General features: G+C 46.3%; 1 protein-coding gene across 4 annotated transcripts in view; it reads left to right on the forward strand.

Moving 5' to 3' along the window:
- Nucleotides 1–26,802, forward strand: part of WNT10A (Wnt family member 10A) — an 85,503-nt gene that overhangs the window by 56,774 nt on the left and 1,927 nt on the right. For all 4 annotated transcript variants that reach the window (XM_068245982.1, XM_068245983.1, XM_068245984.1 and 1 more), the window contains exon 3: nt 4,279–4,652. In XM_068245982.1, the coding sequence (XP_068102083.1) occupies nt 4,279–4,652 (374 nt within the window). The remainder of the gene's footprint in view (nt 1–4,278; nt 4,653–26,802) is intronic.

The following is a 26,802-nucleotide window of genomic DNA, read 5'->3' on the forward strand; positions in this document are numbered from 1 at the left end:
GGAGGCATGTTTGGGCCGGCCGGCGCTGGAATCAGATGGAAGCCCTTGGCTCCCTCTCTCCAATCATCTTCTGCGCAGGATGGTTAGTAAACAAGAGTCGATAAAGAGGATTAATGTAAAGAATGTATTCTAAAAGAGAGCTGCCAGGATCTGAAAAAACAACAAAATTCTGCTACGCCTGCTATCGAGCGGTAAGACGAGAAGTGCGGCTGGGCCTGCCGTCCCAGAAACAGCCGTAAAAGCAACAGTGAAACACTCATCCAATCTGTCATAAACCGCTGAAAATGACAGACACCAGGAACTCTCAGGAGAACCTGTCCAAACTTGAAGGATGACTGATAGGATCTACAAGTGGAGAATATCACAGGCTCTGCACACTAGCAGCACTGCAGGAACTATATATAGGGTGTTAGGGCCGTTTCACGGCTGGGTGAAAATGAAAAGAATGAGGAGGAAGCCCCCAACTCCAGTGAGTCCTGCGGTCACTCCCCATTACCATAATTTAAAGAGAACCAGAGATGAAGCACAACCTTGTATTTTACCTTAAAGGAGAACTGTAGTGAGAGGTATATGGAGGCTGCCATATTTATTTCCTTTTAAGCAATACCAGTTGCCTGGCTATTCAGCTAATCCTCTGCCTCTAATACTTTCAGCCATAGGCCCTGAACAAGCATGCAGCAGATCAGGTGTTTCTGACAAATTTAGACAGATATGACAAGATTAGCTGCATGCTTATTTCTGGTGTGATTCAGACACTTCTTTAGGCAAATAGACCATCAGGGCTGCCAGGCAACTGGTATTGCTTAAAAGGAAATAAATATGGCAGCCTTCATATCCCTCTCACTACAGTTCTCCTTTAAAAAACAGTGGGAACATGACAGTAAACACCTAATCTGCTCTTTGTTTCATTGTTCTCTGTTTAATCTGACTGTTATCACCTCTGATAAGAATCCCCGACTGAGCACTCAGTCTAGCTTTGCTACGGAAAGATTATAGCTGAGTCTGTCTTCTCTGGTGTCTTTTCAAGCCCAAGCCTGTCCCCTTGTGGCTCTGCTATAATGACTCAGCTATAATTATTCCCTGCAAAGCCAGACTGAATGATCAGTCTGGGATTCTTATCACAGCTGATAACAGACACTTTTAGCAGTGAGGATGAAACGGAGAGCAGGGTAGGTGTTTTCTCTAATGTTCTTACTCATATATATGGTAAAATACACAAGGGTGCTTAGTCTCTGGTTCCCTTTAAGGCGTAACTACTGGCGATGAAGCCTCTACAGCCCAGGCCATGGGGAACCCCAGTTTCTTACCAGAGTAGGATCATCCACTAGGTAACATGGGCAGGTGTCTGGGGCCCAGTGGGTGTCAGGGGGCCAAACTGCCACTTTACCTGAACCTTCTCCTATCTTAGTTTACCAAAAGGACCATAAGGAGGAGCCAAACGAGTAGCCGAGGGCGCTATTTCATCTTTCTCCATCTCTGCCTCTTACACTTCCTCCAGTACAGCTCCCATGCAGAGCAGGTGTTGTGTCCAGAATTGCTATGGATGGCGGAGTCATGGCGGCAGGGGCGTATCTACAGTGGTTTGCAAAAGTATTCGGCCCCCTTGAAGTTTTCCACATTTTGTCACATTACTGCCACAAACTTGAATCATGTGTATTGGAATTCCACTTGAAAGACCAATACAAAGTGGTGTACACGTGAGAAGTGGAACGAAAATCATACGATTCCAAACATTAAAAAAAAACAAAACTGCAAAGTGGGGTGTGCGTAATTATTCAGCCTCCTGAGTCAATACTTTGTAGAACCACCTTTTGCTGCAATCACAGCTGCCAGTCTTTTAGGGTATGTCTCTACCAGCTTTGCACATCTACAAACTGAAATCCTTGCCCATTCTTCTTTGTAAAACAGCTCCAGCTCAGTCAGATTAGCTGGACAGCGTTTGTGAACAGCAGTTTTCAGATCTTGCCACAGATTCTTGATTGGATTTAGATCTGGACTTTGACTGGGCCATTCTAACACATGGATATGTTTTGTTTTAAACCAATCCATTGTTGCCCTGGCTTTATGTTTAGGGTCGTTGTCTTGCTGGAAGGTGAACCTCCGCCGCAGTCTCAAGTCTTTTGCAGACTCCAAGAGGTTTTCTTCCAAGTTTGCCCTATATTTGGCTCCATCCATCATCCCATTAACTCTGACCAGCTTCCCTGTCCCTGCTGAAGAGAAGCACCCCCGAGCATGATGCTGCCACCACCACATTTGACAGTGAGGATGGTGTGTTCAGAGTGATGTGCAGTGTTAGTTTTACGCCACACATAGCGTTTTGTATTTTGGCCAAAAAGTTCCGTTTTGGTCTCATCTGACCAGAGCACCTTCTTCCACATGGTTGCTGTGTCCCCCACATGGCTTGTGGCAAACTGCAAATAGGACTTCTTATGCTTTCTGTTAACAATGGCATTTTTCTTGCCACTCTTCCATAAAGGCCAACTTTGTGCAGTGCACGACTAATAGTTGTCCTATGGCAGATTCCCCCACCTGAGCTGTAGATCTCTGCAGCTCGTCCAGAGCCACCATGGGTCTTTTGACTGCATTTCTGATCAGCGCTCTCACTGTTCGGCCTGTGAGTTTAGGTGGACGGCCTTGTCTTGGTAGGATTACAGTCGTGCCATACTCCTTCCATTTCTGAATGATTGCTTGAACAGTGCTCCGTGGGATGTTCAAGGCTTTGGAAATCTTTTTGTAGCCCAAGCCAGGAGCAAACCCAGGATTTTCAAGGGGGGGGGGGATTCCTGAAAGGTCTCCCTCAGCCACGCACAATACAGTATAATAATATGGTAGGACATCATGCTGGGCACACATAATGCAATTTCCCGTCCAACTGACAGGATCTGACAATTATTTCCTAAATGTCCGATCTGCTCACCGATCGACAACGGGATCAATCAGGAGTAGTTTGGATACTGATAATAATGAGGACAGCCGACATTGCTAATGAAGAGGAAAGTGAAACATTCACACAGCAGGGCACAGGGCTGTGTTCATACCTGGCTCTGTTAAGTTCCCCAGAGCTGCTCCATGCTCTGTCCACACACTACTGCTCCATCCAAAGTCAACTGTAGCAGGGAAAGAAAGGGGGCGATGCTGTGAGCTGCAGGATACCTGGAGATATAGTGGTGTCCTCAGACACTGCACCGGCCCTGGTCTGAGGGGGGATTCTGGGCAGCTGTAATCCTCCCCTGCGTTTGCCTATGCAAGCCTGCTTCAAATTTCTCAATAACTTTATCCCTAACCTGTCTGGTGTGTTCTTTGGACTTCATGGTTTTGTTGCTCCCAATATTCTCTTAGACAACCTCTGAGGCCGTCACAGAGCAGCTGTAATTGTAGTGACATTAGATTACACACAAGTGCACTCTATTTAGTGATTAGCACTCATCAGGCAATGTCTATGTGCAACTGACTGCACTCAGACCAAAGGGGGCCGAATAATTACGCACACCCCACTTTGCAGGTATTTATTTGTAAAAAATGTTTGGAATCATGTATGATTTCCGTTCCACTTCTCACGTGTACACCACTTTGTATTGGTCTTTCACGTGGAATTCCAATAAAATTGATTCATGTTTGTGGCAGTAATGTGACAAAATGTGGAAAACTTCAAGAGGGCTGAATATCTTTGCAAACTACTGTAGACTGGTGCAGTCCCTGCAATTGCAGGGAGGCCCAGAGCTTTGGGAGGCCCCCAACTACGAACTTTCCCTTCCTCCGATACAGGGGACTATGCTTCAGATCATCAATATTGGATCCAATCCAATATAAAAAAAAAAAGTGTGAAAAAAAGCTAAAAAGCCATGAGCAGCACTACTGTCCATAGCAACAAATAAAAAAGTAAAAAATATAATAAACAAGTGCTTTTTTTATATTGTACGCTTGGTAGCAGACACAGACACAGGTAAACACAGGGAGACACGTTTACCTGTGTCACGTTTCTGCAGGGTTTCCTGAGCTGCCATTGGGCAGCTCTCTCCCTGGCTGTGCCCCCCTGCCGCTCCCCCGCCTCCCTGCACGCTGTGAGAGACACACAGTCTCTACTTGCAGTGTCGTGACCCAGTGGTCACCAAAGTGAAAGTGTGCCATTGCAGCCCACGGGAGCGGCGGTTTTTGCAGCTACCTGATCTGCTCAGACGCCCAGATCAGGTAGCCTACTTTTTTTTTTTTGAGCCCACCTTGGTCTCTCTCTTTAAGGAGGATTATATTGAGACTGATGTCATTCTTTATTTGCTGCAGGTTTCCGAGAGAGTGCCTTTGCCTACGCCATCGCTGCAGCTGGAGTGGTCCACGCGGTGTCCAACGCTTGTGCTATGGGGAAGCTGAAGTCATGCGGCTGCGATGAGAAGAGGCGAGGGGATGAAGATGCCTTCAGAGCTAAGCTGCACAGGCTGCAGATGGAGGCCATGAACCGTGGGAAGGGCATGGTACACGGGGTGATGGAAAACATGCCGGTGGAGCCTTCGGGGCCACAGGACTCCTGGGAATGGGGAGGCTGCAGTCCCAATGTGGAATATGGGGAGAGGTTCTCCAAAGAGTTCTTGGACTCCCGGGAACTGTACAGAGACATACATTCTCGTATGAGGCTGCACAACAACAGAGCGGGCAGACAGGTGGGTGCACTACAACCTACTTTCACATGACTTGTATCAGTGTTCTGATTTCTACTCATTGTCTTAAAGCGGGATTGTCAGCCATAAAAGTCAATTTATCCACCGCTCTGTGTTTACTATGCAGTCTACAACCTGACCCTGCATTGCAAGCATTCCAATATAATCATAAGTGTTTCTGATGTAATAAATCCTATCTCAGTCAACCTAGTTTTATTATGGTACATTGCAGAGGAGAAGGAAGCTTGTTATCTACCCTTCCACATTCCTGCTCATGACTGATTGGCTGAGGGCAGTTCAGTGTGACATGAGGCTGAGAAGGGAAATACACCTCACCTCTCTGCAAAAGCTGCTGAAATACAATGTATGCTGTGCTCACGTGTGTTTACAAAGCAAGCTAGATATGACAGTGCAGTTGCTAAAGGAAAAAAAGAGTAAGGGAGGAAATTACATCATGATTGGCTTCAGTCAGAGGCAGTAAAGATGGAAAATGCCTGAAACAGTTTTCTCTTTATTTTCTACATAAAATTCACTGAAATCAAAATGTAGACAGTACAATACATACTGTATACTGTTATGTAAGTAGACCAAGTAGTTATCTACTTATATATTTGTTTTGGTTTTTTCCTGGGATAGTATGGCTGTCTCTGCTCCAGAAGGAAAAGACTATTACAAAGTTACTATTGGGAGATGTTTCCTTTAGGCAGGGTTAAAAATTGCATTTTATGATTTGTTGCACATGTAATGTTTTTCATGGCATTACATTTTATTTGTGATCCTATGCAAATTTTCCTTTGAGATTTTTCTGCATTTAAAGAGACTCCGTAACAAAAATTGCATCCTGTTTTTTATCATCCTACAAGTTCCAAAAGCTATTCTAATGTGTTCTGGCTAACTGCAGCACTTTCTACTATGACAGTCTCTGTAATAAGTCAACTTATCTCTCTCTTGTCCGACTTGTCAGCCTGTGTCTGGAAGGCTGCCAAGTTCTTCAGTGTTGTGGTTCTGTGATGCATCTCCCCCTCCAGGCCCCTCTCTGCACACTGCATGTGTATTATTTAGATTAGGGCAGCTTCTCTCTTCTCTCTTATCTTTTACAAGCTGGATAAATCCTCCTCTGAGCTGGCTGGGCTTTCACATACTGAGGAATTACATACAGGCAGAGCTGTCTACACTCTGCAGGAAGAAACAGCCTAACACTTCAGTAGAAGATAGCTGCAGGGGGAAAGAAACTCACAAATAATCTCTTGAGATTCAAAAGGAAGGGTGTATACAGCCTGCTTGTGTATGGATGTATTTTCTATGTGTGGACATACTGTACACCAACCTACTTCCTGTTTTGGTGGCCATTTTGTTTGTTTATAAACAAACTTTTAAAAACTGTTTTTAACCACTTTTAATGCGGCGAGGAGCGGCGAAATTGTGACAGAGGGTAATAGGAGATGTCCCCTAACGCACTGGTATGTTTACTTTTGTGCGATTTTAACAATACAGATTCTCTTTAAAATGCAGACGGTGGCTCTGTTTTGTTTTTTCTGTGTTATGTGTGATTCGTGGGTTAATGCAAGTCAATAGAAACACAGAAAACGTGCTTGTGATGTGGAAGTTACTTAGATCTATTAGACTGACTTCACTGGCATTCAAGGAAAAGCAACTTTTGTTTTAAACACAAACGCATATAAAAATTGCAAAAATGTGCAGGAATGTTTGTTCAAAAAGGAATGCAAAAATTGCAAACCCAAAATCTTGAATGTGGAAAATTGTGTGCTTGTTCGACAAGGACTAATGTTAACAGCACATTACATTCAGAATATCCAGGAGCCCTGATATTTTCACCTGTGCCAAATATTAACTAACTAACGCACACACACACACACACACACACACAGACACACACACAGACACACACACACACAGACACACACACACACACACACACACACACAGACACACACACACACACACACTGTACACACACACACACACACACACACACACACACACACACACACACACACACACACACACACACTATACCAAAATATGAGCTTTCCATTCCTTTTACACTTTTTGCATTGCATTACCTTTTCTGCATGCAGGGTAACAGAACAGCAAATAAAGTTTATGAGGCCCAGTACACTGAACGCGCCACGTTACACCTGAGGCTTCCGATTCGCCACCGACCTACTGCAAAGTCAACAGCGCATTGCCGTGCGACTTCCGCGGCAATGCAATGCATGATGCAGAAATGCACGGATGTACAGAACTATGCAAATCCAACGTGGAATCCAGCAATACCAGTGACCTACTTCCTGTCCAGCATGGAGTATGTCACTGGGCAAGGGGCGGAGACGAACAGTAAGCAGTGTGCGAGTTGTCAGAGCTCTGCACTGCACTGCAACGCGCTGGCCAGGTATAAAACCGGCCTTAAAGAGACTCAGAGATGAAAAGACCTAAAGATTTGATACTTACCTGGGGCTTGTGGTCTGCTGTTCAGCCCCGGTAACTGGCTCAGTCGGGATCAGTCTGGGTCTTCGGGACATGCACGGACTGGACCTCCTGCACATGTACAGTAGACCCGGACTGACGCGACTGAGCCAGTTACTGCAGGTGAATGGCAGACCGCGGGAGGACGGCGAGGGACTCGCATGTTTATGGGGCTGGAGGAAGCCCCGGGTAAGTATCAAATCTTTAGGTCTTTTCATCTCTGGGTCTCTTTAAGGTGGCCATTAACAATGCAGTTCAGCAAATGATCGACTTCCCGATCTGATCATTAGGATTGGAAGGAAAAAAATATTACTGATCGGATTAATTCAAATTGCGGATCAATGAAACTATCAATAAACTAATTGTTTGTTATCTTTTCATCTGGTGTTCCACACATAAGACGTTTGCCTCCACAGTCCATCATGACTGCCACAGTTAAACTCTGTACACACACTAGATGGAACTGTCTGGAAGTAGAACATGACCCCCTGCGTGTCACTTGTGTCCAGTGTCACTGTGTATGCCTCTTGTGTAGTCTGATTATGTGTCTGCACATACTTGTGCTGCAGGTGGCCACTGTACTATCAGTGAAGGAATGTGCAATTATCGCAAGGTCAGGTGCTCTTTAGCCCTGTCAAATCGCTTGACTGTAATTGCTAAGCAAACACAATGTATGGAGACTCTAAAGTGCTGCACACGTGTTACCTGTAATAGCTGCCTCTGGAATGAACGGGGGCCAGGTTAGGCTGGGGGCGCCATTCTGTGTTCATGTGATAGAATTTTATGATGCGTACAGTGAAAAAAAGGCACATGGAAATTTGGGCGCCCAGTAATCTCGATAGTAAAATATTGGTACTTAATACCGATATCTTTCTATTAAAGTGTAATATATTGGTATTAAATACCGATGTTTTACTATGGCTAAACCTAACCCTACTCTCACACAGAACCCTCCTCCCCATGCTTAAAGTGAACCTCCAGACTAAAAATCTACTCAGCAGCACTGAAAAGGGTTGGTGTTTCTTTAACAGTTTCACAGCATCAGAACTTTGTTTTTCCTACTAAAGTATCATTTTTAGCTGCATTTTTAGCTAAGCTCCACCCCATCAAAGAAAACTGCTCGGGCATTTTTCCCCTGATGCTGTGCAAAGCATTATGGGATTTCTGATGTTGTTGTTCTCGTTGCCTAGCAGCTGCAGTGTTCTCCCCAGAATTTTTTTCCAGCCGGGTGGCATGAAATAGTAGCCGGGTGGCATGAAAAAGTAGCCGGGTGGGTTGAGATGAAAATGCAGGGCAACTCTGCTTACAGCATAGGAGGTGAGCCGATGACAGCCGGGTGGTCACCAAATCTAGCCGGGTGGAGCACCCGGCTAAAAGAGCCTGGGGAGAACACTGCGCTGGGAAGAGTAATCAGGACACAGGACAGTTGGAACTGTGTCTTGTGCTCCCTGTCACCCCCTTTCAACCAAAAAGATGGTTGCCCCCATGGAATCACAACCATTTGCCTGTTCTTTTAAAACAAGTTGGGTAAGATATTATATTACCTATCTATTTTAATTAACATAACTAATGTAACTTAATGACAGTATGTTTGTTTAGGCTGAAGTTCCTCTTTAACCGTAACCACCCCACCGCACATAGACACCCTTCCTACCTGACGCCTAACCATAACCCCCCAAACTTCCTGCTTCCTACCTGACACCTAACCTCCCCCCTTCACAACCCTAAACATACCCTCCCCCCCAAACAGACACCCTACCTGACACCTAATCCTAACAACCCCCCTCCGCACAAACTTCCTACCTGGCTCCTAACCCTAATCTGCCCCCTCCCCGCACAAACTTCCTCCCCGCCTGCAGCTCCAGTATCGGGTCCCGTTACTTCGGCCAGTCGGGGCCAGTCTGCGCAAGAGGAAGTGCGCTCTCTACGTATCTCTCCAGCGACTGCAGCAGCATCCAGATTTATGTATAAATCTTTTATTATTATTTATCTCTGGTAAACTTTAACGGAACGCAGTTACATAAAATCAGACAGTAAATGCATCCTATTTTATCAATAGGATGCATTTACACTGTGCACACGAATGCACAATGCACCCGCCGGACTGCAAATGCAAAATTCTGACCTACTGCATTTTTCTGCGTCCGCAACGCGAAACGCCGACCGCAAGCTCGAATCGGAAGCAATGCAAGCCTATGGGAATAGGCATCCAGCCCCACGAAAAACACTACCTGCCTTGTAGAGATTCAGTGCCGCTGTCCTGGATCGCCCCGCCCCCGCTCATCCTGGTGACCAGCGAGTATAGGGCTTCCTGTTGGTTTGCTAAAATAACAATGGGAAACTCCTGCAACAGATAAAATGTTAATCGGTTCATGTGGACCAATGAGAATTGTCCCTGTTGCAAGGTAGGATCCATATGAGGTTTTTTTTTTCAACCAATAGGAAGCCCCATGCTTCCTGGTTACCAGGCGACCGACGATGAGAAGGGATGGCACGGGCGACAAGTACTGGCTGGTGGGTGACTGCACGAGTGGCAATGCAGCCAGTGTAGACGGCAGAAGCATATCCACTCACATCCTGAGCGGATGCACTTACCGCACCATTTACACATGTGCTGCATCTGCACTATAGTGTGAATCAGGCCTTAAAGAGAGTCTGAAGCCAATTACCTGTTTTTATTCCCCAGTGCTCTTCAGTAGTATGACCAAAGATGATTTGCCGCATCCCCGCGGCAGAACAATGTATTTAACCCCCAAAATCGTGGGACAAAATTCTATGACTCTCCAAGTTGTAGATTTTTCTGCCTGGTGGAGGCAGAGCTTTGCGCAGTAGCTCTGCCTCCAGTAAAGTCAATCTCGGCGGATCTCCGCCTCTTCCCACCCCGCTCAGTGAAAGAAAGAGCTACTGCGCTCAGCGCTGCCTTTTCCAGGAAATAACCAATGATTTTGCCCCGAGGATTTCGTTGGGGTTAATTACATCATTCTGCCACCGGAATGTGGCAAATCATCTTTGTTCATACTACTGAAGAGAACTGAGAAATAAAAACAGGTAATTTTATTGGTTTAAGTTCAGACTCTCTTTAACCACCTGAGGACTGCGGTGTTAAACCACCCTACAGACCAGCCCATTTTTCCCTAATTAGGCCCCTAGAGCTTTAAGGGCTCGCTGCAGGGCTGCATAACTCAGCACACAAGTGATCCCCCCCCCTTTTCTCCCCACCAACACTGCTTTCTGTTGAAGGGGTCAGATCGCCCCCAGGGTTGTTTATTTATTTTTTATAAATATTTATTATGTTTTATTACATTTTTTTTGTTTGTTTGTTTTCTCCCCTCTCTCCATCCCAGAGTCAGCCTATCACAGCGATTGGCTGTGATAGGCTTCAGCCTATCACAGTGGATCGCTCCTGTGTCCCCCAGAGGGACAGCCGAGTCACACGGCTGTCCCCAGTACCCAGCGCTGCCTTAGATCGCAGAGCTGTACAGCCTAATTAGATGTTTTGCCGTCTAACAGTCTCCAAGCGGCAAGCGGAGATGCGCGCATTGGCACGCGCGATCTCCTGCTAGCCCCATAGAAAGGCATTCACGCCAATCGGCATGGAGCATTCCTGGGGCTACCGCCGCGTTTATGCCAATCGGCGTGGAGCATTCCTGGGTCTACTGCCGCGTTTATGCCAATCGGCGTGGAGCATTCCTGGGGCTACTGCCGTGTTTATGCCAGTCGGCGTGGAGCATTCCTGGGGCTACTGCCGCGTTTATGCCAATCGGCGTGGAGCATTCCTGGGGCTACCGCCGCGTTTATGCCAATCGGCGTGGAGCATTCCTGGGGCTACTGCCGCGTTTATGCCAATCGGCGTGGAGCATTCCTGGGGCTACTGCCGCGTTTATGCCAATAGGCGTGGAGCATTCCTGGGGCTACTGCCGCGTTTATGCCAATTGGCGTGGAGCATTCCTGGGGCTACTGCCGCGTTTATGCCAATCGGCGTGGAGCATTCCTGGGGCTACTGCCGCGTTTATGCCAATAGGCGTGGAGCATTCCTGGGGCTACTGCCGCGTTTATGCCAATCGGCGTGGAGCATTCCTGGGGCTACTGCCGCATTTATGCCAATCGGCGTGGAGTATTCCTGGGGCTACTGCCACGTTTATGCCAATCGGCGTGGAGCGGTCAGCTAGTAGTTAAGAGGCACTGCAGTGGCATACAGTACAGTAGAATGCAGTAAATTATTGGGGCATCAGAAACACTTCCTATGTTGGTTATCCGGCACTGATGCCAAATTGTGTGCTTTCTGGTTGCTTGAGACTCAATGTTAAAAAAAATAGGCCTAGCTAATACAGTACTATACATCACTCTATATATAGTACATACCATGAACTCTGCATAATGTAAAGGGAATCTGAAGGGAAAATAAACGTATGAGATAATGATTTGTATGTGTAGTACAGCTAAGAAATAAACCATTAGCAGCAAAGCTATGAGTCTCGTATAGTTCCCAGTACAGGAAGAGTTAAGAAACTTCAGATGTCATCTGTGCAAAAGAGCCTCTCTGAGCTCTCGGAGGACCCAACTTGGGTGGCTGTTTTCTGGAGCACTTATACATCAAAGAAACAGTCAGTGACAGATTTAGATAAGATTTTTACTGCAGGGAAGATGAAAGGGTCATCAGCTCTGCTCTGTTTCATAGTTTAATATACAGAATGTTGTTTTGCAATTGCAAATATAACAGAATTATGCAATGTTATTAAAAAAAAAAAAGCGGTACTTATCCGTTAGCCGGGCGCATCCGGCAGGTGGCGACAAAACTCCACCAGAGTTACATCTTTCCCTACTATCCATGTCGGCCTGGAGGGGGAATAGTAATTAGCGCCACCTGCCGGATGCGCCCGGTTAACGGATCAGTACCAAAAAAGCTATATATCTAAAAATTAAAGTATGAGACTTTTCTTTGGTATGAATGTTCTATTAAATATCCGTACTACACATACAGATCATTACACCATACGTTTTTTTTTCACTTCAGTGTCACTTTACAATACAGTAATTGTAACTATATTAACTGTGGAGGAGCTATGGAATCCAGCCTTTAGGCAGAGCAGAATTCACAAACAGCCTGTGAGTACTTCCGGTGATTTGTGCTGCTTGGTTAAGACTGCTGGTGAGTTGAGTTCTGGATAACTGTGACTCTGTTGTATTATTGTATTGCTGCCCTACCTGTGATGCTTAGTCTAGGCTGATTAGATATGCTGCATTCGCAACCCCAGAATATTCTGGGAGACCTGGTATATTCTGTAATGGTCTCAGAATTCTCAGAAACAAACATTCCGCAGAGATCGCCTGCCAGTACTAAAGAGGCTGCCGCCTTGTGATAGAATTGCACTGGGAAAAAGTACCGTCCCATTTCAGCAGAGCATGTGACACTGCATTGCAGTCACCTCCGATGACCAGCGTTCCAGTTGAAGCAGAATGCGATGCTGGAGTAGGCTTGGGGACGGTGGGCTTTCTCTGCAGACCCTGCAGCTGCGCGATTGCAGCACCTCCAGCGTGTTGTGTCTGAGGATAAATGATGTTGGTGTTTTATCTGATTGTGACCCTTCTAATGCTCAGCTGCAGTCCCCCCTCTCATCTCGGCATCGTGGCTGCGCTCCTGTAGGGTGGGGAAGGTGTTTTTGGGAAGCCTCTGATCTTCTCTGTGTCAGAAGTATTGCCGTTGCTTTGTTGCTCTCTTCTCTGGTGTTTGAAGTTAATGATCGTCATCTGTAATTATCTAAACCACCTGTACAAGCTACTGTTGTAAATCACGGATCAGCAACCACCTGCGGGAAACGACACCCACGGGGGCCGGGGCTCTTGCGGATTCAAAGGGAAATTATTCATGCTGACAAGCTTTCTGCAGGGACAAAGTTTATATAAACTGTCATGCCTTAAAGAAGAACTTTACCGAAATATAGTAGAAGGGGGGAGAAGGGGGGGATATAAATCAAGTCACTGCTAAGTGAGATGTTAAAAAATAGAACACTAAGAAATGATTGATATTTACACTGTAATTGGCTCATGTTGTTTGATCCTCCATGAGCCTGCAGGTCATCATCTTTACTGCTTTACTACAGAAAAGGAAAAAAAAACAGAAAGCACCATCTGCCATTATCTATAAAAACACCCGCTAACAATGTGATAGGCTGAAAGGTTATTTAGGCACAGAGGGAGATACTGGTTGCATGGCAGTCGGAAACAGATGCCATTTTCCACAATGCAACAAGGTTCACAGACAGCAAACTGTCATGACCATGGCTCTGACATCACACTGTGGGAGGGGTTTCACCACAATATGAGCCACACTGACACCCCTGATCATATATTTGAGATAAGTAAAATCAGGCCCGGTCCGTTCATGATGCCAAGTGAGGCGACTTCCTCAGGCGGCGGAAGTCTAGGGGCAGCACCAGGCAGAAACAGGAAGTTAAGAGAGTGCCTGGCCAACCTATACTGGGGGCAACTGTATCTAGCTACCAATACTGGGGCACCTATACCTAGCTACCTACCTATACTGAGGGTATTTTTTTTGGGGGGGGGGGGGGCTCCCTGCAGCTATAACGTGTGGTGCAAACTGTCAGGTGCGGTGCGATCATTCCAATTGGGGGGGGGGGGGATATGCACCCTCACAAGTTTGCCTCAAGCAGCAAAAAGTTTAGAGCCGGCCCTGGGTAAAATATTTGAGATATTTGAGATTTATTAAAGATTTCTCGGGGAATGGGGTACTGATTGGGATAAAATCAATCCTGGGTTAAAGCACATCTTCAAAGCATTAGGCACCTTTTGCACATAACAGAATTCATGTGCGATTTACGTTTGTGTAAATATGCATTCCCCACACATCTAATGCAAGTCAATAGCATCGTATTTCAGTTGTAAGATTTCTCTGCAGAGAAAAAAAAAACGGTACTTATCCGTTAGCCGGGCGCATCCGGCAGGTGGCGCTAATTACTATTCCCCCTCCAGGCCGACATGGATAGTAGGGAAAGATGTAACTCTGGTGGAGTTTTGTCGCCACCTAGAGGATGCGCCCGGCTAACGGATAAGTACCAAAAAAACTCCTACATGTATGCTTTTTTGGGGAAATGGACATGGAATTCTCGTATATGTTGTACTGTATAGACTCGCGTATAAGCCTAATTTTTCAGCATAAAAAATGTGCTAAAAAGTTATCCCCCTCGGCTTATATGCGAGTCAGTGGAACAAAACTGATGGTGGAGCAAGTTTGCTACTGGCAGAGGAGCATAAGGATCGTGCACTAGTGATCCTGCTCTTACCAGCTGCCTCCCTGCTGTGTCCGTGCCCTTCATCCCCTACAACCTGATGTGCAGAGCAATGATTGGGGATTCTTCCTATGTGGCAATCGCTGTGTCTCTATGATGCCATCTAGTGGCTTCTTCAGACACAGATGTATGATCCTGGGGCACATCTGGCTGTGGGGAGGGGGGCTGACTTGTACTGGGGACACATCTGGCTACTGTGGATGGGGTCTATATTGGGGAGGGGGCTTATATACGAGTCAATCACGTTTCCTGGTTTCTAAAGGAAAAGTGGGTACCTCGGCTTATACACGGGTCGGCTTATATGCGAGTATATACTGTAAGTCAATGGAAATTGCAGTTGTTACGTGAAAAATTGCATCAATTAGTTACATTATGTAAATTAACTTTACATAACTTTGCATGCTGGAAACTCGTATAGAAACGTTATCAAACAAAAGAAGAATTGTAACTGAAAAATTGCAAAAAGCAGAATCATAAACAGTACAAAAAATGCAGAAAAACATACATTCCAGTAAAAAAAAAAGTCTTTAACCCCAAAATAATGTCATAAATCTGGCATACTTAAATGAACGGGTCATTGAGCAAAATTAATAAAACAGTTAAAACTTAAAAAGTAGATTTAAGTCATTTTTAGGAGACTTCCGTCTCCTAAAAATGACTTCTTAAGATATTCCACAGTTTTATTTTATGTTCAAAAGTACTTTAGATGCAATTGTTTATTTCATTAGTTTATTTTCACCTCGGGTGTCCTTTAAGATGAAATGGAGCCCTGGGCAAGATAGCACTTTTTGCCCAGCGCTGATGGTCACCTGGCTTTTTTAGCAAGAATTGCTGGGGGCTAGCTTCCACCAAGCCCCTAGACTCTGTCCAGGCCCTAGGCAGCTACCTATGGTTTCCTTGTGGATGATCCGGCTCTGCTAGTACTGGAAGCAGCCATCTTGCACAACAAAGGTTGAAATTTACTATCTGTAAAGCTTCCATGCACTCCCTGCACAGCAGCTCCTTTGCACAGCATGTTACTGTTAATTATACAGACTATGTACCTAGGTAATTTGCATAGCATGCGTTACCCTAGCAACTAGAAATGTTCATCTTTCTATCAGTTGAACTTGTACACAGAAGCTCTCTGATATCAATCAGCCTTTATCCCACAGTCAGAGATCAAACAACAATTTCCCCAGTCTGGAGAGTTCACAGTGGCTCAATGCAGAACACTGATAAGGAGAAAATGAAAGGGAACCCATTAACCCATGCATGGACAAAAAAAAAACATTTGCTGGAACACCTGATGCAACTTCCTGTCTGATCTACAGCAGAGTTCACCTGTAATCTATTCACAGCTCCTGTCAAGAGCTAATTAGAAAATTTGATGTAAATTTTAAATTCTTCAGAAATATGTGGTATAAAGACTTTTCATTGTGTGCTGTGCAAGTGTTCGGGTCTGCTTTAAAGGATACCTTAGCTATTAATTAATTTAAAAACAGCACGTGTAGCAAGCTGTCCTCATGCCCACTGCTACCCCTGTTTTTCTTTGCCCCCCTCCGTTATCATCTAAACAGGGCTGTGGAGTCAGAATTGAGGATTCGAAGTCGGAGAAATTTTGGGTACCTGGAGTCGGTAGTTTCAATAAACTGAGGAGCCTTTGTAAAATTTAGATTAAGGAGTTGGAGTCGAGGAGTCGGAGCAATTTTGGGTACCTGGAGATGGAGGTTTCATAAACTGAGGAGTCGTATGATTTTTGAACCAACTCCACAGCCCTGCGTCTAAAGGCCCCCCGAAGCTACTTGTGGGTCAGCCGGTGAGTCGGTTGGTGAGCAGTCTGCAGGCACGACCCGATGACGTGCATCCTTTATCACGTGCCCATGGAGCACTTTGTGCATGCTCACTACGTAGTCATCATGACTACGTAGTGCACATGCACAGAGAGCTCCTGGCCACAGGTGCGCGATCAAGGATGTGCATTGCCGGTAACGCTCTGCGCATATGCACTATGTAGGACGTGCATGGCCAGAAGCGTTTTGTGCATGTGCTCTACATAGTCGTGACGTAGCTTCAGGGGGCCTTGGTGGGGGACGAAGAAGAACGGGGGCAGCAGCGGGTTTAGTCTTAAGAAGTTCAGAAAGGATAGCATTGCAGTAGTCCAGATGGGAGATGTCCAGAGCAAGAACAAGGAGTTTGGCGGTGTCGGGAGTTAGAAAAACTGATTTGTATGACAATAACTAATAAAGGTATGTAGGCGCCGGTACGTAAAAGGAGAACAATCCCTGCTGCTCTGCCTGCTCAAGCTGTGCCCGAGTTGTGCTCTAAGATAACATTAATACAAGATCGCTGTGCATTCTGAATGCATAGACGATGGCTGACAAATGACTTCCTGGTACACCACGGCATGACAATGGCCCCCTCTTGACGACAAGAAAAACAGTTTGGAAAACATTAGCTGATGCCCTTTGATCTTCTAAACAGTGTCAATCACATGACAAGTGTGTCCATTGTTTTGTAAACAAACGGAGGACGCGGTTCAGCCATTGTTTGGAGGGCGGCTCTGCAGGAAGTGGGTGTTTGTGCGTGCCGAAAAGCCGGAGCCCACAAATAGGAGGCCCACGTTTATTATTCTCTCTTTGGGAGAATCAGTCTCCTGGCGGTTTATCTGTTGTCATGCGGACCTCCTGTTCACTCAGATGGCAAACATCTGCTTTGTTCAAAAGCCTCAAAGTATGCTAGGAAATATAGATGGAATGAAAACCTCATAATACAACTGTCCCGAAAAGGAGAAGAAAATAAAAATCAGAGCCAGAAGCGTAACTGCAGAAAAGCAGCATATGCAACTGCAAGGGTGCCCAAAGAGGTGTAGGTGTGTGTATGTCAACTGCTAACCTTCCCTCCCACCGATTCTCCAGATCAGGTGTTCTTGAGGCTACACATGTTATGGGGGTGAAGATCCGGATGGCCACACTTGTTTCATGACCCCTGTGAGATGGGCCCCCAGGCTGTGAGGGTCACCAATGGGGAGCCAAGGGAAGGCTGTGAGGGTCACCAATGGGGAGCCAAGGGAAGGCTGTGAGGGTCACCAATGGGGAGCCAAGGGAAGGCTGTGAGGGTCACCAATGGGGAGCCAAGGGAAGGCTGTGAGGGTCACCAATGGGGAGCCAAGGGAAGGCTGTGAGGGTCACCAATGGGGAGCCAAGGGAAGGCTGTGAGGGTCACCAATGGGGAGCCAAGGGAAGGCTGTGAGGGTCACCAATGGGGAGCCAAGGGAAGGCTGTGAGGGTCACCAATGGGGAGCCAAGGGAAGGCTGTGAACATTCAAAGTTTTGCTGGGGTGTGCAGATGATTTGCAGTTACACCCCTAAAGCCTTTGTTCAGACTACATACTGTATGTGAACTTGTCTCAGACAGATTGGCTCCGGAGCGGTCAGTCCACTACAGTGTATCAAAAATCGATGTCGACAGTAAAGGTGGCTACACACTTTTTGATGTTACCCGTCGATATCTGTCAGATTAGGTCACTATGATTGAATCTGCTAAAAACTGATACTGCAAACGATGCCCTATTGATTTCTGGCCAAAACGGATGAAATTGGTTGGTCGTGCCGGGAATCCTTAAACATAAGTATTGCGACTGTACTGCAATCCCTGGCCAAAGTGTTGCTTGCTACTGCTCTGTTGATATATATACATTTTTTACTACTGTTAAGAACCATATTTTCTGGTGTATAAGACGACCCCCAACTTTTCCAGTTAAAATATAAATTTTGGCATATACTCGCCGTATAAGACTACCCCTCTTGACTGTTGGACATTTGTATACTGTACTGTATGTACTGGTGCTATACTGTATAAACAGGTACAGGTACTAGTGCTGTACTGTATGTGGTACCCAGTATACAACAACCAGCCAATCACGGCAAGTGATGTGGTGAATTTGGACCCCAGTCACCCAATGACAGACTTGTAACGATTGGTGTCAGCACACAGAGAGAATCTGATTATTGCTGATCTGCAGTATAACCAAGAATACAGATGTATACCTGATTATTGATGATCTGCAGAATCACCAATAATACAAGTATGACTAACCTCTGGACACCTAAAAAAGTGTAAGTGTATTGGTGTAACAGTAAAAGGCTATCTCCCGTGGGGCGGGAGATAAAGACACTACTGCAGCCAGTGGACACCTGAGGAGTAGGTGGCCTCCTGGCTGTGCAGAGACTATCTCTTTAAGAGGAGGAGATGGAGATAGTGAAGCAGCCAGGCATTCCCTGATAGTGTAGGAATCAGACTGTACTGCAGCCAAGGATTCCCTGATGGTTGAGGAATCAGACTGTACTGCAGCCAAAGACTCCCTGATGGTATAGGAATCAGACTGCACTGCAAGAGGGACTCTCTGGAGAACAGAAGGCCCTTGCAGCTAACAGACACTTGGTGGAATAGTGTCAAAGATAATACAGATAGACTGATCACTCGAGGAATGAGTGACAGCCAGAAGGGTCAGACAGGCCAGGTCGGCAACACACGCGCATATGAGGTACAGAGACAGAAGACTGATTCGGAAACCGGGTACAGGCAAGGTTTGGCAACTGGTAGACAGATCGGCAGAGGTACCGAATCAGAAAGCAAGAGAGAGGTCAGGAAAGCCAGAGGTCATAACAGATATTGACAAGTACAATCCTAGTCTGAGGTGTGAGGTCCTAGGTCTCGACACCCAGGAACTAGTCTGATAAATAACACAGTATCCTATGCTTGGGTGTGAGGTCCTTGGTCTCAACACCCTGGAACTGGTCTAAAGTATAACACAGCAATGACACAGTAATCCTAAGCTTGGGTGTGAGGTCCTTGGTCTCAACACCCTGGAACTGGTCTAAAGTATAACACAGCAATGACACAGTAATCCTAAGCTTGGGTGTGAGGTCCTTGGTCTCAACACCCTGGAACTGGTCTAAAGTATAACACAGCAATGACACAGTAATCCTAAGCTTGGGTGTGAGGTCCTTGGTCTCAACACCCTGGAACTGGTCTAAAGTATAACACAGCAATGACACAGTGATCCTAAGCTTGGGTGTGAGGTCCTTGGTCTCAACACCCTGGAACTGGTCTAAAGTATAACACAGAATAATGACAGCGTAATCTGGCTAAGTGTGAATTCCCAGATCCTGCTGGTTCTAACACACTGTATGATCTGACTCAGGTCTGAGTGCTCACACGTAAGTATTCGCAACGGCAGACAACCAGCAACTGACAAGCAAGATCTATATATACTTGCAGTGCTGTGCAGCTTCGCCCGAGCCACTCAGCCAATCCAGAGTCCAGCTGGGATCAGCTAATCGGCCTGATGAGCTGATTCCCATTCTGCTGGTATAAATGTCCTGTCGCCTGGCGCGCGCACGCGTAGCTCTCCATATTTGTGCACTAGAAGGTCCAGACAAGCCAGACATGTGTTGCTGCGCGGAAACCGCCGGTCTGAACGCGGAGATAGCCGCCCTGTCACTAGACCGCGCGGCGGCATCTCCGCTGTTCATTACAAGACTGTAGCAAGTTTGAAGCCTCTGCCATTAACAGTGTAAGAATGGCAGCAGTTTAAATATTCCCCTTAAAAATCAATAGGTGAATTTTAATTGCCTGTTGCAGGCTCCACCCACTTTCCTGAATCTTAATCTCATTCACCCAGTGACCAAGTGTGCCAAGTTTGAAAACCCTGCGATCAACAGTCTAAGAATGGCTGCAGTTTACATTTTCCCATTAAAAATGAATGACTGAAAGTTGATTGGCTGTTTTATGCTCCGCCCACTTTTCCTGGATTTGTAACCTCGGTCACCAAGTGACCACCTGTGCCAAGTGTGGGGACTCTGGCTTGATTACTGTGAGAATGGCAGCCTTTTACATTTTTTCATTGACATGAATGAGTGAAATCTGATTTGCTGCTTATAGCTCCGCCCAGGTGTGCAGGGGGGACGCGAGACCCCCAGAACATATCATCCCAGGTAGTAAGGGATCTATATACCAAGTTTTGTTCAAATCGGTCAAGCCGTTTTCGAGTGATCGCGGCACATACACACATACATACACACATACATTCGGTTTTATATATATAGATTTATTAGATTTGTTTGTTTTTTTAAATCAAAATATGTTTTAATTTATTTATTTATGCTTCCCCCCTCCCTTTTCCTAACAGCCAATCAGGGCGATCTTCTCTCATAGACATTACCCTAAGAGAGGGGATCGCTTTCGGAGCCTCGCCAGGGGATAGCCAAGTGACACGGCTGTCCGCAGTACAGCGCTGCTGTAGATCGCAGCGCTGTACAGTGTAAATCTAACAGTCTGCTATCTAGGAGGCTTATGATGGAGCGGAGCATAAGCGCGCAATCCCCTGCAGAACACTCCCCCAGGACTTGACGCCAATCGCCATTAGGTGGTTCAGGGAAGCCACCTTGTGACCGCCAATAGGTGTTAGGCGGTCACCAGGGGTAGGCAAGGGACCCGGTGTAAGCATTGGGGGGGGGGCATCAAAGTTTGGCTGGAGGGCCCCATGATTTGTAGTTCTGCCCCCTTCTTTAAGGTGAAACATGAAACGTTCCATAAGTAAGCTTTGTGAATCAACCCCACAGTGCTGGGGGCGTGTGCAATTTGTACCGGGATCCATTGCTCTGCAACTACGCCACTGTCCCTGATCACAGCTAATGTACCCCCATGCACCACATTAGAAGCCTAGGAAGTGGGGAAAGCACAAATGTCCCTGATGTCATTGACCTCACCTGTGGCGATTGGGCAGCATGCATCACTGTTGCCCAGTGTAAGAAAACGTGGAAGAGCCGCCGCGAGTACTCAGAGTAAGGCGGCTAATTCCGCGTCCAACATGGCAGCTTGCGCGCATGGGCCTGCATCCACTAGCCTGACGGAGCGCGGAGAAACCGCCGCATGCCCAGTGAACAAGGCGGCGGATTCCGCGTCTGACGTGGCGGTTTGCACGCATGGGCCTACCACTAGCAGTATGGCTGAACGCGGGAAAACCGCCGCATGCTCTGACAGCGGTGTGGCTGGCCCCGCGTTTAAACCAGCAGATACATTACAACACGTCTGGTGTGGCTGGGACTGATAGTCCACACAGGTTCAGAAGGACGCACGCACGCGCGTGGAGAGGCAGAGCCTTTATGACAGTCAGAAGGGTGTCAGCTGATCTAGCCGATCAGCTGACAATTCTATCAGGTTTCATTTCTCTGGTGTCTAGCGTTGCGATCACTACGTGGTAGCATTCAGACCTTGTCAGTATCTGTGATATTATCTGTGTTATTATCTAGACCAGTTCCTGGGTGTTGATGATCAAGGGCCTCACACCTCAGTCTAGGGAAAACTGTATATTATCTGTGTTATTATCTAGACCAGTTCCTGGATGTTGATGATCAAGGACCTCACACCTCAGTCTAGGGAAAACTGTATATTATCTGTGTTATTATTTAGACCAGTTCCTGGGTGTTGATGACCAGGGACCTCACACCTCAGACTAGGAATTAGCTTTACCATCTAGTTGTACTCAGACCAGTTCCAGGGTGTTGATGATCAAGGAGCTCACACCCAAGACTAGGCATTGTTGATTATTTGTTATGACCTTCTGCTTTCCTGACAACTCTTCTGATCTCTGATTAGGTACTTCGCTATATCTGATACTCTGTTGCCAAACTCTGCTTGTCTTAGGACTCCGCATGTGTCTCCTGTCTCTGATCTGTCTGTCTGTTGCCGACCCGGCTTGCCAGACCTCGAGAGCTATCTCCTCAGTCTAGAGATAGCTCACAGACCTGTGGGTGACACCCTTCCTTGGTGTCACTCACACTCTGTCCTTCCTACTCCCAGCCTGACCCCTCCCTCGGGAGAGTCTCAGGCTTGCGGAAGGAACGTGTTACTGTGCAGTACTCCTTACTGCTGTGCACCTGCTCCTCAGGTGCAGTCCTCAAAGTATTACTGTTACACCAAACACTCTTATTACCCAGGTGTCCAGAGGTTAGAGATATATCTGATTATCGGTGATACTGCAGATCATCAATAATCGGGTATATATCTGTATTCTCGGTGATACTGCAGATCACCGGTAATCAGACCCTCTCTGTGTTACACCGATCGTTACACCCAGCCTCTATTATACAGCAAATCATCTGTTCCTCCCCCTCCCCTCTCCATATAACATTACTTTGCTTAGCTGGAAGTCAAGCAGCATGCCTGTACAGCTATCGTTTCTAAACTGTCACCAAGAACTATCACTAAAGGTGGCCACACACGATACAATAAAACAATCCGATTTTACGGCAATTCGATAAAACCGATCGGATCTCCCGAAACAATAGAAAGCTTTTTGTTTTCATTCGACTGAAAAATAGGATCGGATTTCCCGTTTTCTTCGATTTTTATTGATCCGGAATGCCAGATATTTTTCTTCAATCTTTCTAAAGATTGTATGGTGTGTGTTAGATTGTCAATTTATTAATATACACACCCTAGCAATTTTCTCGGAGTTTCCAATCATTTTTATCATAATTGGGGGCAAATTGAACATAGGTGTGTGGTACATTGGTCATATTTTTGAAATGTTACAATCAGTCAGAAAAATTTACTGCAATTCTTAAGCCCCATCTACACGATACGATTCTTTATACGATTCGATTACGATTCTATTTACGATCTGATTAAATCCGACATGTCCGATCGGGATTCGATTCGATTCGATTTGCCATTGTTTTGCAATAGCAAATCGAATTGAATCGAATCGAATCCCGATCGGACATGTTGGATTTAATCAGATCGTAAATAGAATCGTAATCGAATCGTATAAAGAATCGTATCGTGTAGATTGGGCTCTAAATTGAACAGATATTTAAAAGATTGTATGGTGTGTGTGGCCACCTTTAGGATCATTTCTGGCAACAATTATTTGATGTGTCTACATTGACTTTATGATGATTCTGAGTGGACAATCAGTTTTTATAGTTAGGGCTCGTTCAAACTAGAAATCGCAAAACATTAGCAATTACCGCTAGCGTTTTGCGGGTGTGATTTTTCCGCTATAAATGCGGAAAAATCACACAAATTAGTGTTTTGGGAGCGATTGCGATCTATACATGCTAATTCGATTGCTCCAGAATCGCGGCAAACCGATGCAGGTAACGCACTTGCGATTAGCGATAATCGCAAAAGCCCGCGATCATGGCAGTGAGAACACTGCCATAGGCTAGAATAGCGGTTTGCGGTTAGCAGGAATCGCGCGATTACCACTTAGGTGTGGACGGGGCCTAATGCGTTTACCACAAATTCTCTTGACACTTTTTAAAGCACACCTAAACAGAGGGATATGGAGGCTGACATATATATTTCCTTTTAAACAATGCACATTGCCTGGCTGTTCTGATGATCCCATGCCTCTTCATTTAGTCATAGCCCCTGAACAAGCATGCAGATCAGATGTTTCTGACTGGAGTCTGACTGGATTAGCTGCAGTTGCTTCAAGTGTGTGATTCAGACACTACTGCAGCCAAAGAGATCAGTAGGACTGCCAGGCAACTGGTATTCTAAATATGTCAGCCGCCATATCCCTCTCACTTCAGGTGTCCTTAATTTGTTGTTTCATGCTGCGATCGATAAATTGGTGATCGTTGCTTACGATCAATAACGGGAGAGATGCCAGGCTCCCAAAATGCATTCCAACCCTAAAGTTACCCAACTGGCTGCATAACTCCCCTCTGACCTTTCCCCCTTCTCCTCCCCGACCTCGCTGTGACCCCCCAGCTTCACCTGCGGGGCGCGTAAGTCTTGTTAGAAAACAACTTGTCAGAGGAGCTTTGGCTTTCATACCAATTTGCTCCAGGCTTGTTTCCATAAATCTTTAAGCCTTCCCTTTATTTGCCAGGACTTATATTGACAGTTGTTGCAAAAAAATGTTTTTCCTTACCCCTTCGCTCCCGGGAAGAATAGTTCAATAAGCGAAAGTGCGCGGCCGCGTCAACACACCTCATCCACTTTCAAGTTCACTCTGACTTCTCGGAGGAGAAATCCCACATAATCCCAGAAGCCAATAACCTATTATTGGGAAGGAGACTGCGAAACCTATAGACTTCTGTGTTGTTGCTGAAGACCGACCCAACTTCTGCTGACTTCTCATAGCAGTCTTTTTAGGGGTTTGTCTTCTGGAATTTGTGGCACATGCACAAGGGTGGTGGGGGGGGGGGGCATAGGGAGGGATGTCTGACGCAGCTCAGCTACCCATAGACCACCATATAACTTTCTCGCTTTAGGGACCTGGGCACCTGAATTGTAAAGGAATAGAGGGGGAAGTGGCAAGGACGACACTCAGTTTGGTATTGAGTTCAGATACATTGCAGTCAGGGCCAGATTTTTGGAAAGGCCACAAAGGCACGTGCCTTGGGTGGCTGCAGCCCGAGGTGGCACCTGAAAATGAAACAGGGGCTGCTACAAATGAAGGAGGGGGCTACATGGAATGAAAGAGAGGGGTTACAGTACATGGATGATACACATGGAAGAGGGGGCTGCACATGGAATGGGAGGAGTACTGCTGTACATGGATGTTGCACATGGAAGAGGGGGCTGCACATGGAATGGGAGGGGTGCTGCTGTACATGGATGTTACACATGGGGGAGGGGGCTGTACATGGAATGGGAGGGGCTGCTGTACATGGATGATGCACATGGAAGAGGGGGCTGCACATGGAATGGGAGTGGGCTGCTGTACATGGATGTTATACATGGAAGAGGGGGCTGCACATGGAATGGGAGGGGCTGCTGTACATGGATGTTACACATGGGAGAGGGGGCTGTACATGGAATGGGAGGGGGCTGCAGTACATGGATGATGCACATGGAAGAGGGGGCTGCACGTGGAATGGGAGGGGCTGCTATACATGGATGATACACATGGAAGAGGGGGCTGCACATGGAATGGGAGAGGGGCTGCAGCCCATGGATGATACACATGGAAGAGGGGGCTGCACATGGAATGGAAGGGGGCTGCTGTACATGGATGTTATACATGGAAGAGGTGGAAGAGGGGGCTGCACATGGAATGGGAGGGGGCTGCTGTACATGGATGTTACACATGGAAGAGGGGGCTGCACATGGAATGGGAGGGGTGCTGCTGTACATGGAGGATACACCTGGAAGAGGGGGCTGCACATGGAGTGGGAGGGGTTGCAGTACATGGATAATACACATGGAAGAGGGGGCTGCACATGGAATGGGAGGGGCTGCTGTACATGGATGTTACGCATGGAAGAGGGGGCTGCACATGGAAGGGGAGCCACAACATACTTGGCCTGGGGGCACAAAAAGTATAAATCCAACCTGGATTGTAGTCGAACTCATATATCGGCAATGGCAATGAACTAACTGTAATTATGACTTACGGATGTAAAACGTATGTTTCTAAAGAAGCCGTGTAGTGACATATAGTACAATACAGTAAAGTATTCAGGATACCCACTTTTATGCTATTTTTTCTGGTTACAGCATCAGAAATACTTCCTATTTCTATCAATTGCTGTATATTGGTATGTAGCCCCCCCCCCCCCCCTCCCGCCAGTGATGCTTAGCCTAGGCTGTTTAGATGTGTGGAATTATGATCCTCCCAGCCTGGGAGACCAGGTATTATTTGCACTGGCTTTGGAACTCCTGCACCTGACAGGACTAAAGATGTTGTCACCTGTGATAAAATGTCAGAATGTAAATCAGGGAGAGGAAAGATTTTACAATGAGCAAACACTGACTAAATCATTTATAAATTAATATTGTAAAAAAAAATAAAAAAAAAAAAATAAGCAATTTCATTCATTCTGTTATTTTCACTACAGTTACACTGAAGAGGGCAAAAAAAACATATGTATAATGAATTGGTTGTGTAGTACGGGTAATTAATAGAACATTAGCAGCAAAGATATTTTTATTTTCATTTATACAGCTTTTTTTTTATATAACACTGCACCCAGTGGTGTAGCTAGAGATTATGGGGCCCCATAGCAAAACTTTCATGGGGCCTTCAGATGTAGGCGCTCTTTAGCTATGCTACATACTCCTGCCCTATGGATATGAGTGAATTGGCAATTTACATTCTCATGCAATCCACACTGCATATCAGGGGCGTACCTAGAAATCCCTGCCCCCCCCCCCCCCCCCCCACCTCCCTAGGGCCCGCTCAGGGACATTTGTGGGGCAGGAGAGGTTGTAGCATAAGAGGAGAGCGTGGCCGCAGATCGGTGGGGAGGGGGGACATTCCCCCCCCCCCCTCACCTCGGGCTCTCCTCTCAGCGCTTTCCCTCCTGCAATCATTGGTGGCGGCGAATAGCGGCGGCAGGCTGAGCACATACCTC

Source organism: Hyperolius riggenbachi, chromosome 7 (assembly GCF_040937935.1).
Source record: "Hyperolius riggenbachi isolate aHypRig1 chromosome 7, aHypRig1.pri, whole genome shotgun sequence".
Classification (NCBI taxonomy): Eukaryota; Metazoa; Chordata; class Amphibia; order Anura; family Hyperoliidae; genus Hyperolius; species Hyperolius riggenbachi.